Source organism: Nematostella vectensis, chromosome 2, assembly GCF_932526225.1.
Source record: "Nematostella vectensis chromosome 2, jaNemVect1.1, whole genome shotgun sequence".
Classification (NCBI taxonomy): domain Eukaryota; kingdom Metazoa; phylum Cnidaria; class Anthozoa; order Actiniaria; family Edwardsiidae; genus Nematostella; species Nematostella vectensis.
Window position 1 is genome coordinate 1,344,231 of NC_064035.1, and position 12,844 is coordinate 1,357,074.

Here is a 12,844-nt window from a genome sequence, read left to right on the forward strand (position 1 = left end):
ATTGAATAAGCAATTGTTCACTGAACGGCCTACTGAGTTCTGGGGAAAACAAACCGAACACGAGTGCGGCAATGGACAAACCATTAGGTATAGGTTTTCTGAACCAATTTTAGCGCGAATCTATTCTCACATTCTTATACTTCACAGAGGAGATGTCATCAGACAGAACAGGTTGAGATTGAATATGCCAAGTGCTGTAAGAGCTAAGAGATCAGTACAACTAGTCAGGAATTTCAAGATGGCGGCGGCACACGGGCGCAGTGTTGTTTGTAATTGTGGTGTTTATGGAAACAGGGGTTGTGGGATAGGGTTAGAGACCCTATGAGATGCGAGACCTTTAACAGAAATGGGAACAGCAAGCTCTATAGCAGGAGCACAAGGTTCTGATGACATTCAAGATGACGAATTAGGCGATGAACTGGGAGAGATCAAAAAAATTCCTGTAGAATACCCTCAAAGAAGAACTCTCACAAGTTCTTTGCGTTCTGTCGGCTCTATTGGAAAGAAAAAGAATGGCGCCGCGAAAGGGAAAATTGTCTCAAAATCAGATAGTCTGCGGTCTGCGCTGTCGTTTGATTTCGACAGTGAAACCGAAAAAATTCGTAGAGAATATGAAGTGTTTCGAGTCAGCAAGCAAACAGAGATAGCAGAACTCCAAGTTTTGAATGAGAAATTGCAGAGCGAAAACCGGCGGTTGCGGGGCGAGTCTAAAGTACTGCAAGCCACGTGTCAAAAACTACGATATGAAAGGGAAATGGCGTTAGACGCCGGAGACCAAGCTCTTCAAAGAGCTGCTACATTTGAAAAAGGTTTGAACAGAATTTGACAAGTATTTTAAGCTGATTATGCAAATATTATAAACATGCCCCTGTTTACATGGAGATAGGATGACAATCTACTTCAGGTCCCCTTAACCCTTGGGCTAAACATGACTGCACTTATAATGGCCCTTTACAGGCAGGGAATAAATATGACAGCATTTTACATGCTAAATATGATGACGCTCTACATGCAGGGGTAAATACAGTATGACTGCACTTTACATGCAGGGACAACATATAAATATGATGGATGGATTTACATGCAGGGGCTAAATTGATGGCACTTTACATGTGGGGGCTAAATACTGTATGATGGACCTTTACATGTGGGGGCTAAATATGATGGCACTTTGCTTGCTGAGGGGGGGGGGACTTGCTATAAAAGATTTAGCATGCACAGAAATCTAGCATGTGCGCTGTGGTAATACATTTAAATCCTGCGCTAGTCGTTAAAAGACATGAACAACATAGACGCGTCATTTGGGCTTCCTGGTAATTGTATTTCAAATTAAGGTAGAGTGTAAAGTATGAGTACATAAAGTATATATAGTTCCAGAAATATCTCCCTTCTCGGGTAATCAGGTAACTTATTTACTATTACCAGGGTTTTGTGCAAGGGAGGGAGGGTGGGAATCGGAATCTGCGCTGCGCTCTGATGCTAGTAGCAAGTGGTGCGACAAGCCCGCAGTCCAGTAAATAGCACCACAAGGAATACCTCGGCTTCCAAATTCCCACTCCTCCCTTCCTGGCGCTTACAATGAGTCATTCATCAAGCACGAGTTTAATTACAATACAATAACATTATGTTAGCTAGAATTAAACCTATATTAACCATGTTGCTTAAATCCTGCGCTAGTCGTTAAAAGACATGAATAATTAAAATGCAATAACATTATGGTAGCTAGAATATAACATCCACTAAAGGAATAAAGTGATGTAGTTACTGTGAAATTCAATTCAAAGGAGGGAGACCCCTCCCCTAGGATGATCTGATATTTACACAAATTCTATCAATATTCCACTTGTCAAAATCTGTGCCACTTTTTCATGGGGCTACACTTTTTCAGGTTGTTTTACACAAAAGTACCATAACAACATTGTAAAAGTCACCAAACTTACAGCTTTTTGTTACTCTTTTAAGTTCCGACCAGCGATTTAGTGAATATTTACAGTTTTCTAATGTTGCCTTTCAAATGTTTAATGCCATCTTTAAAGAATCATGAAAAAAAATGTGTGAGAATTGATAAAAACTACGTCATTATCTGTCATCTGTGCTGATGACGCATGGTCCATAACACTACCCTTGCATATTTGCAAAGTGTGCTTTTGTTTTGCCCATTAGTTGGCCTAATATTGCTGTTTAGTCAGACCATGCGATGTATATAATATTGTATTGACTATAATTGTAGAGAAGACATATAACTTAAAACTCATTTATCTAGAACGTGACAAAGTCCAAAGACAGTTCAAGATATTTCGAGAGGCTAAGGAACAAGAGATTCAAGATTTACTCACAGCCAAAAGAGCGGTCGAGAGCAAACTTCAGCATGTTCTAACTGCACAGGGTTATGAGGAAGGCCATGGGGCTGCTTCAGAGGTGCTTGGTGGTAGAAATAATGTAACTGACTGGTGGCCATCATCGCTTGAAAGTGAACCTAGTGTGGATGGTTTGGCACAGCTTGGAGTCACGTATGGTACTGACTATGGCCTTGCTCTGATGGACCGTGAGGGGCCTTTCACTAACATCAGTAGAGGTATGTCTTTGGCGTGTACTTGGTTTTTCTTGGTTTTCATTAGGGATGTATAGTAAGATGTACTGTTGCCTTTCACTAACATCAGTAGAGGTATGTCTTTGGCGTGTACTTGGTTTTTCTTGGTTTTCATTAGGGATGTATAGTAAGATGTATTGTTGCCTTTCACTAACATCAGTAGAGGTATGTCTTTGGCGTGTACTTGGTTTTTCTTGGTTTTCATTAGGGATGTATAGTAAGATGTACTGTTGCCTTTCACTAACATCAGTAGAGGTATGTCTTTGGCGTGTACTTGGTTTTTCTTGGTTTTCATTAGGGATGTATAGTAAGATGTACTGTTGCCTTTCACTAACATCAGTAGAGGTATGTCTTTGGCGTGGTTCACATATGCAAGGTCCATCCCTACTCCTCCCCTATATACTTACACACACAGCTAGCTGCAAGATACAATACTTATACAGAAACCTAATTCAAACATTTTTGCTTATTTTTAATAAAACAGTTTTGTTCATACATAAAGATAGATACTCCAAAAGAAACATAATACCATCCAAAAGCTATTTAGACAAAAATGTATGTGAACTACCTCTCTCCCATGACGATTATTTTGTGATGTTTATTCAGATGACTGGAACGCTGCTATGCCATCGATACTCACCCTCTCAAACAGCTATCAGCCCCCTGTACAGTCTCCTGTGCTGAGAATCTATGTCTCTGCTCCTTCTACTATGATGGAGGAGGTCAACATGTTGAAGAAGGTGACATTGACATTTATACTGTACATGAGACCAAATTATAGATAATTATGATTATTAAAAAAAATTGAAATTTTGTTTAAGAAGATCAAAGCTTTGTGAGTTCTCAATTCAATTGCTTGTTATATGAACTTTATAAAGAGTTAAGCACTTTCTTTGTAGTCACATCTTAGCAAATTGGAGGCTTTGTGTGAAGACCATGGAAAGTTTGCTGTTTTCATTCACATAGACGAAGATGGGGAGACACTAAATGAAAAGGTATTTTAGTATGTATTTTTCATTACAGATTATTTATTTAATTACTTAGAATTACAAGAATAAATGTTTTAATGAATTAATCATGTACAGTCTGCTGTTTCCCTGACCTCTGATATAATCTATCCTTTTAAAGGAATTTCAAAAATCCCTGCAGATGCGTCTTGATCAAATAAAGCAGTGTACAGTGTTCTTAGCATTTTTAGGTGGGAAGTCAAACAGGTATGTAACATTGTTGACATTGTATAATGTCGTGTATGTTTTCAAAATTTTCTGAGGATATATCAGATCATTTTCTAAATATATATTATTTTTTAAATGATTTCCAGATTTACATATGAGGAATTTAATCAAGGCCACTTGGAATGTCCAGGGCAGCAGTGTGCTATTTTCTGCTTTAGAAATCCAGACAAGCATAGGTTTGCATTATCTTTTCAATTCACATGACAAAGCTTTTGTTTTTTTTTACTTTTGTACTGAATTGGAGGTCTAAGTTTTTTTCATAATGATGCATATTTCCAGTATAGATGGTCAATCCAGTCTTTATTAGGGTCCATTCTTTGATACAGTTCCATGTTATGCAGAAATCCGCTATAAGTGTTTTTTCTGTGTTAAATATTAAATAGCTCCCATAGCTTTTGTTAAACAATGACAAACTACAATGACAAAAATCTGAAGGTAATAACACTTTTTTTTTATGGTTTCTCAGTGATCCAGATGTTAGAGACGAAAATATCCACTTGGCTGAAGAGATTAAAACATTGATTAGAAAATCTTCAAACTTAAAGGTGTGTTTGTAACAACAGAAAGAAAAAGGCACATATTTGATCCAGTGTTTCCATTTGTATTTTTTTGCATTAATGTACATTTTTCATTGGCCAATAGTTATTGATAACTATGATACTGCTGTGATTGGCCAACAGCTGTACAGTAACTATGATATAATATTGTGATTGGTTAACAGCTGTTTGAAAGCTATGATATATAATGTTTTGAATGCCCAACAGCTATACAGTAACTATGATATAATATTGTGATTGGTTGACAGCTGTTTGATAACTATGATATATAATGTTTTGAATGTCCAACAGCTATACAGTAACTATGATATAATATTGTGATTGGTTAACAGCTGTTAGATAACTATGATATAATGTTGTGATTGGACAACAGCTGTTTGATAACTGTGATATAATGTGGTTGGCCAACAGCTGTTTGATAACTATGATAGTGCAGAAGAGGGTGCCCAGTTGGCTTATGTTGAACTCAGCAGGTATCTAAAGAAGGTATGAGTTGTAGGATAGATATGTTGTGGTTGGAAATTTATCTTAGTTGGAAATTTTTCTCAACTAGTTGAAAAATTTTCAACTGGTTGGTAATTTTACAACCAGCTGAAAATTTTCAAACCAGTGGAAATTTTTCAAATTGTGGTTCTGTCATTCTAAAAGGGATTATATTTTGGGGGGCTCATTAATAAAACAGGGGCTTGGATTTTTAGGGGGTATTTAAAAACAAAACACACCACTCTCCTACACCTGCTCTCCTCTCCCTCTCTCTCTCCTCTCCCACCACTCTACTTTCTACACTCTTACTTATCTATTTATTCATTACCCTACTAAGTGAGTTACCTGTGTCTAATTTACATTTTTTTTCTTACCTTACCGTGATTCGAACCCTCAACCTTTCGCTCCGAAGTCAGTAGCCCTTACCACTTGACCACTAAGGCTTGTGACGAAAGATGAGCGATTAAATCTTGCTTTATTGTAATATTCATGACGCGCCTTACGTCACGTTGTTATAAATGCACGCATGCGTATTAACGTGAAACAGAGACTTCAAATCTTTTCACGAGCGTAGTGCAAACTTTTGTGGATAAAAAGCAAAAAATATCACAAAAGACTAACTGTGCTGCCATTACAATGAATTTACAACGTTTGAAAACATGCCAGAACCTGTATAGGGCTTAAATAGATGTTTCGTATTCTAAAATTGCGTACGTAAAAGCTCTGCGTGACTCGGACCTGGCGGCTTCGGAGGAGTCTAAAATTACGCACTTTTGTCGAACGTAACTCAAGATAGGTGCGAAAGCGAGTATTGAATGACTGACATGTAAGACTGCACAATAATTAGAGCAATAATAGTGTTCTTTTATTTCTCTTGAATAATTATTTTTTGTCCTCTTCGTGGCATCGTAATTACTCGATTTTGTGTAACATTCTCTCTTCTGAAGAAGCCGATGTTTATGAAATGTACCGCTGGAACAAGAACCTATAGAAAATGCTTTTAATTAATTAGACATTTCGATTGTGCTAAAGGTCATTACTCGGAAAATATGATAGTAATTAGTTCTCCATATCAATTGTTCTAAAAGTCATTACTAGAACGAGGAAAGTTACATTGTACTAAAAGCCATTGCGTATTGTACGAATAAAGAATGCTATTCAACTCTCATGTTCATGTTCAGAAATAATGGGATTTTCGACAAAGAAAAGGTATAAAAACAGTGAGTTTGTCATTGAACGAAACATCATCATGGCGGAGGAAGTTGTGCCGTGTGTTGACCGCGCTTTATTCCTAGAAAAGATTACGGAATTGAAGCTCCAAACCAAAAGTGAAAAATCAGAAATCAATTTTTACATTGAAGATGGTTTGTATGAAAAAGCAAAACAATTTTTAAAGCAAAAAAAGTAGCGCATTAGTGATGATCCAATAGTTCTGTCGTCTGCCGACGAAAATACTATAAAACGGAAGAAATGGTCCTATGCCAACGGGAAGGTATGGTCAAGTGACAGGAAGGAGGTTGCTTGCAAGGCCAACATCTATGACGCATTGAAATGCGCCCAAATCAATTAATTAAATAAAAATATCTTCTACACAGTTTTGTTACGTAAAGTTTATTTTAACAAAGTCTTACCCAACCATACCCTAACCCTAACCAAAAGATACTTGAAGTTTATTTTAACAAAGTCTTACCCAACCATTCCCTAACCCTAACCCCAACGTACTTATCAAAAAAGAATGCCTGGTACATTTGAGGTCTTCCAGATTTTGCACTGGTTTGAAAATTTTCAGCTGGTTGTAAAATTACCAACCAGTTGAAAATTTTCCAACTGGTTGGTAAAAATTCCAACCAAAATGAATTTCCAACCACAACAGATATTTATACAACCCCTGAAATATGTAAAATCTGACCCTGGAATTCCTGGAATACCTATATGTTTGATAATAAGATGATTTTTGTAATGCTGTCTTCAGTATTCTATGAACTCTTGCTGATTCCCAACAACTAAATTGTCTTCTAGCTTGCAGGATATTTTAAGCTGCAGTGATAAGCCTTTGCAACCACAAGACAGACTGATACTTAAGGGTGTTGGGGCATTTCCCCTAGGGCCGTTGCTATGAAAACTTCAAGATGTTATAAATCTGCCTAACATTGGTGAAATGGAATGAATTTAGGCATGGCATCATTGTTTATGATTTTCTAAATGATGACGTCATCAGGTGATGATGTCATGTTATAAACATGATGACGTCATGTTGTCTTTAATTTTTAAAATATCAGGAAATCGATAGTAGTTTTATAGAGGGCAACTTGGTGTATATTCTCTGCCTAAAAAATAATGAAGCCTCCATTCTTCGCAAAGATTATAGAGTAAGAAACGCAAACCGGAAGAAAAATCATCTACGCATGAGCAATTGAATAATGTGATAAAGCCTGGTTACTAATGTTAATGTTGTGAAAGAATTTTTTTATAAAAATATTGACTTTTCTCCCGCTTTTTAACAGTGAAATACGCATTGTAACACATTTTTTTGCTGAAATCAGCACTTCAAGTTGCCAATTAGGTGTCCTACTGTAGGTGAGAAATCACACTATTTTATTTTTGTATTACGAATGGTATACTGTTACGTTTTTCTTGCCAGTTCTCAGGCTTTTGTTTATGAATGTTTAAACATGTTGCACGCACATTAATTTCTTTCCCTCTAATTGATTGATCTAATTGAATGAGAAATGTCCCAACACCCTTAAGAGGCTGATACAAATAGGCTGCAGTAATAAACCTTTGCAATCACCACACAAAATAGGCTGATACTTAAGAGGCTGGTACTTAAGAGGCTGATGCAAATAGGCTACAGTAATAAACCTTTTCAATTACCAGACAGGCTGATACAAATAGGCTGGTGACTTTCTTTATTTGTACTTGTTGTTTTAGGTGCTCAGTTTGGACAAGTCTGATGGTGGCGCTGACGACCTGTGGAGCGATGCCTGCACACTTGACAAGATGGATGAGCTAGAACAGTTAGACATGTTTCACAAGTCATCCTCAAGCTCCTGTGAAGCAGGCTTGACAAAGGTGCGTCTAACTAATGTTTGTGTATATTACGCTTGTCTCTACATCACTGTATCAATGACATTATTTACCATTTTTATTTTAACAATCCCCTTTTAAAGCACACTTTATTATTGTTTTCAACCAATATATGAGGAGAAATCGCACTCTGTACTTTGGTAGGATGACTAAGGGCGCGTTTTTTTACTTATGATTCCGGAATGAGAATGATGAGAATAGAAAAAGCATGTGTTCGTTTACCCGCGTTCCCATTGCAGAATGGAATGAAGGCCATTCCACCCACTCTGTTAACTGTAGCAGAATGACTTGAATGCCATTCTGAACATTCTTTACCAACCATTCCCATTTCAGAATGATAGGAAAAAACATGCACTAAAAGGTGACTGGCAGGGGCTGTTTAAACCAAGCAAGAATAACTACTCTTGAAATGTTACATATATTTTTCGTTTGGCAATGCTTGGCTCTAGAAAATGTCTCATCTTTGCTTAACATGATTCATTTTGTCACCAGTACTACAGTGAGTTGAACATGCATGTGCTGACAGCAGGGCATCTGCCCCCCTTGCTAGTCATCGGAGACGATGGGTCAGGAAAGTCTCTCCTACTATCAAAATGGTGAGTCAAATCCCACGTGGGATGTACATACTACTCTTAATTAAACATACAAAATCTCTTTCAGCTACACAACTTTTAATATTATACCATATTACCTGAATACTATCTCATATCTTAAAAGCTTGAAAATGAAAAAAAATGAAAATGAAAAAGGAAGAGAAGAACTTCTTATTGTCTCCAACCCTCCCATCCCCCCCTTTTGTACCCCCTGCCTTTGCTTACAGGGATCCCTGAGTACCAGATAAGGGGAGAGAATGCTAAGGAGTTAATGCCCATGATGGTTATACTGTAATACAAAATACCCTGAGTACCAGATAAGGGGAGAGAATGCTTAGGAGTTAATGCCCATTATGGTAATACTGTAATACAAAATACAGAAATAGATTTGACCTTTTATCACATTCTTACACATAACAAGTAGCACCATTTGTTCCACCAACATTCTGTTTGCTTTTCCTGTTGACAAATTGATACCACCCCACTGCTGTTTGCTAGGATATCTCTTTTGACCAATTGACATCACCCCCATGCTGTTTGTTAGGATATCTCTTTTGACCAATTGACATCACCCCCATGCTGTTTGCTAGGATATCTCTTTTGACCAATTGACATCACCCCCATGCTGTTTGTTAGGATATCTCTTTTGACCAATTGACATCACCCCCATGCTGTTTGTTAGGATATCTCTTTTGACCAATTGACATCACCCCCATGCTGTTTGTTAGGATATCTCTTTTGACCAATTGACATCACCCCCATGCTGTTTGTTAGGATATCTCTTTTGACCAATTGACATCACCCCCATGCTGTTTGCTAGGATATCTCTTTTGACCAATTGACATCACCCCCATGCTGTTTGCTAGGATATCTCTTTTGACCAATTGACATCACCCCCATGCTGTTTGTTAGGATATCTCTGCAACAAGGAAGCTTGCCAGGTTGGTTATTGCTGTCCCATTTTGTTGGCCCAACGTCATCTTCATCAGCTAGCCCTGTACTGATGCTTAAGAGACTTACGATACAGGTGAGTTCTGGAGTGCTAAGACTGCATGGATCACAAAGCTTTATAGGCATTTGGGTTTGACAACAAGAAGGATTTTAAGTTGATTGATTAAGAGCCAGGGCTCACCCTTTGATCACTACAGACATAGCCATAAAGATAATATTATTTTTTCCAATCCTTTTTGTATTAAGTTGGCTATTTCAAGTGATTTACTGTATAATGATCCCAGTTAAAAGAAATACAATGGATAACTGGATAATTGTCTTATAGCTGATGCGCCATGTGACCTCCTCCTTGAATCTGACATGCGACCCTGTACATCTAGAGGAGGAGTTTCCTCGCTGGCTTGAGAAAGTGTCCTCAAAGCTTCAAGGTGGCATCACCATTGTTATTGACTCAGCTGACAGACTGGATGTAAGTTGCCACTTCTTGTTGTGGTTTTTATTTTTCCTTAAGCTCTATGGACATTACTCCATTTTCATGGTATTTCTGTAATGTCCATATGTTGTGATGACTTTGTCTATTTTGGGCTGCAGGGTGCCATGTCTCACATGCAGTGGCTGATGGACCCGCTACCTGTTGGTGTGCGAGTCATACTCTCTGTCAGCCAGGACACTTGTCCAGCAGCATGGAGGTAGACTACTGAAATTTGATGTATAGAAATGTGATGTTTTGTATTTGTTATGTCTATGCACTACAGTATGTACTTTCATAAGTGGCTAGTCTGCTTTTTTTTTATTCTTATCAAATCTTAAGTTCCTTTTTTTTTTTTTTTTTTCAGGTCTTGGCCAAGTGTTAATATAGGTCCTTTAGAGGAAAGCGACAGGGATGGGCTTCTATCTGCACTGTTTGACCCTACCATGAAAGACAAGGTAAGTTCAACAAGAACCTGCTACCTATCCTCCTTGCGCCTGATGGCACATATGGCCTCCACGTTGTTTTTCCACTTCTCTCGGTGAGCGACCTTTACCCGCACCTCCTTCCATGTCCTCCACCCTGCCTTGTTCCTCTGCTTTCTGTGGTCCTTCTCCAAGCTATTTTAGATCTGCTTTCTTTTTCCCTCGGGTGCCCATGTCAAGGCTGCACTTCTCAATCTTGTCTCGACACATAACCTATCATTTTTTATCTACCGCAAAGTACTCCAAAGAATTATCTGTCTTATTTTATGCGAGATTAGCTAACTTATTTTCAACCTTTTCCTGTTATATCAATTCCAGATGGTAGATTAAGTTCTACTCGATAAAATATTACACATCAAATGATTCATGATCCTTTTGTTGACTTCACTTCTTTACTGGTTGTTAGTTGTATAAGGATTCATTTATATTTTTCTGATGTTATATTTGGTTGGTTTGAAGGTGATTCACTTGTTAGCTGAGAATTCATCATCTGCTGTGTGTAATCCCCGGTTCCTGTGCACCCTAGCATCTGAGGTCACGTGGTGAGTATAGAGGTATCTTAGTTTCTTGACCTGTGCACCCATTAGCTTCAGAGGCCATGTGGTGAGTAAAGAGGTCGCTTGGTCTGTTGTGTGTTATCCCTGGTTCCTGTGCACCCTAGCATGTGATGTCATGTGGCAAGTATATAGGTATCTTAGTCGTGTGATCAAAATGATTCAGGTTATAACTTAATTTCTTCTTGGATGGAAATTTTCCTACTAAATCATTGTTTTTTATTTAAGTTTGACTGGGATGGAAAACTTGACCATCTATCTGGAACAATGCACAAGAAGTGAGGTACATATAAACAAGCCAAACTGTGCAATGGTAAACAACCCTGACTTTAGTTGTTTTAGGGAATACTGTACGATCGTTGTGAAGCGTTGGGGGCTGGACTCCCAGAACTCTAAGAAAGACTCTAGCCTCGAATATATCTACATTGCCTGATGCAGCTTTTTGATTATCCAGTGATATACTGTGACTCCAATGTATTTTTGCTGCTATTAGCCCGGCTTTCCTCAAAATATCTAGTGTTGTACTAGTGTATGGCTTTAATTTCAGACAACTGTCAGTTTATACTTGGGCATATTGAAGCAAATTCAAAGTACTCTGGATGCAACTCATCAGCAGTTTTTGCAACAGGTATGCAATATGATGTTACTCTTAGAGACTTAAAGCCTCTGTGTCCTTGGCGACTCTGTGCCTATATTGCTTGTGGCTACATTTTATGAACCCTGAATTGTCTGTCCCTCATCTATCTAAGTTCCCCCCTCTCGTGTGATTAGTATACACCCACAAACAGGACGTGTTGCATGTGTGAGCTCACCATTCCCTGTAAATGTATCAGATCCTTCTACATGTAGCTGCATCTCGTAACGGCTTGACTGAGCCAGAGATCAGGCACCTCATACCAATGTCATGGTGCTCTTGGCTGGACTTGTACAGTACCTTACAGTCTAGAGGGATAGTATCATGTCAAGTGGGTCTTATCACAATTGCCAACAGACAGGTAACTTCAGCAATGCTAGAACCATACTGTACATTAATGACCTCTAATCTGAATTGCTATTTATCTATCTAGGTGGTTAACAAAAATAGTCTCAGCCCCCCTCCCTTCCACCTCTGATTTTTTTACTTAAAATAATAGAAGTATGGCACCTAATTGTTTGTTCTTATCCAGGTATACAAAGCTATCAGCTTGATAGACAATTTCACTGATCATCCAAGTACCTCTGCAATGGTTCAACAGGTCATTGACTACTTTGAATACAAGATGAGGTAAGATAGCATAGGACAACTAGTAAAACCTATAAAAGTACTTTGTTAAAGGTACCAAAAATATATCTCAATGCTACACTGTTAGTCAGAAAGACAAATTGTCTTAGCTACAGAACCAATCAAGTCATATTTTTAGCTTCATGTTAAATATACTGTACAATCAGTACAGTATAGTGCAGTACAGTTTTTGCTCGTCCAATAATCAGTTCTGTGTATTTTGTAGGAGCTGCTGTGTAACATTCAGACTTGTTGATGAACTTCCTTGGCTTCTTAAGAAAACTAGTAACAAGGAAAGACTCCAAGGCTGTCTACTTGACATGAATGTGTTTGCAAGGTTTTTTGAAAGGTGATTCTTTGTCTTTAACCCTTTCATTCCTGGGTACTTTTGACCAAAATTGTAAGAAAAACAGACTGAAAACAGAAACCTCCCCCCTATTTCAAGTCCACAACTACCAGTTAAGTTAAGCTACTGCTAACCGAAGAGCCTTGAATTTCCCAACAATGCACTGCAGTTTAATGGAATCAATTATGTTACATTGCTTTGAAGGTCGTCTATGCCTTTGAGGAATCCATGAG

The 12,844-nt window shown here is 38.1% G+C and overlaps 1 protein-coding gene and 2 long non-coding RNA genes across 13 annotated transcripts in view; all 3 read left to right on the forward strand.

Moving 5' to 3' along the window:
• LOC5509131 (nephrocystin-3) overlaps positions 1–12,844 on the forward strand; it is a 25,418-nt gene continuing 12,574 nt past the window's right edge. For 8 of the 11 annotated variants that reach the window (XM_032378007.2, XM_032378010.2, XM_032378011.2 and 5 more), the window contains exons 1-20: positions 14–809; positions 2,264–2,575; positions 3,197–3,330; positions 3,490–3,585; positions 3,719–3,804; positions 3,912–4,001; positions 4,292–4,370; positions 4,794–4,868; positions 7,797–7,937; positions 8,445–8,548; positions 9,458–9,572; positions 9,822–9,965; positions 10,088–10,185; positions 10,333–10,423; positions 10,910–10,992; positions 11,233–11,287; positions 11,552–11,632; positions 11,838–11,999; positions 12,171–12,268; positions 12,492–12,614. In XM_032378007.2, the coding sequence (XP_032233898.2) occupies positions 347–809; positions 2,264–2,575; positions 3,197–3,330; positions 3,490–3,585; positions 3,719–3,804; positions 3,912–4,001; positions 4,292–4,370; positions 4,794–4,868; positions 7,797–7,937; positions 8,445–8,548; positions 9,458–9,572; positions 9,822–9,965; positions 10,088–10,185; positions 10,333–10,423; positions 10,910–10,992; positions 11,233–11,287; positions 11,552–11,632; positions 11,838–11,999; positions 12,171–12,268; positions 12,492–12,614 (2,630 nt within the window). In that variant the 5' untranslated portion in view covers positions 14–346. Of the gene's footprint in view, positions 810–2,263; positions 2,576–2,841; positions 2,936–3,196; positions 3,331–3,489; positions 3,586–3,718; positions 3,805–3,911; positions 4,002–4,291; positions 4,371–4,793; positions 4,869–7,796; positions 7,938–8,444; positions 8,549–9,457; positions 9,573–9,821; positions 9,966–10,087; positions 10,186–10,332; positions 10,424–10,909; positions 10,993–11,232; positions 11,288–11,551; positions 11,633–11,837; positions 12,000–12,170; positions 12,269–12,491; positions 12,615–12,844 lie in introns of those variants that run through there. The other 3 variants (XM_032378005.2, XM_032378006.2, XM_032378014.2) reach the window with 3 other exon arrangements.
• Positions 2,730–3,107, forward strand: LOC125560918. The gene is made up of 2 exons (XR_007306957.1): positions 2,730–2,845; positions 2,936–3,107. It is a non-coding gene; the product is annotated as an uncharacterized LOC125560918 (long non-coding RNA).
• On the forward strand, positions 4,889–6,460 carry LOC116601385. Its single transcript, XR_004289991.2, has 2 exons — positions 4,889–6,362; positions 6,394–6,460. It is a non-coding gene; the product is annotated as an uncharacterized LOC116601385 (long non-coding RNA).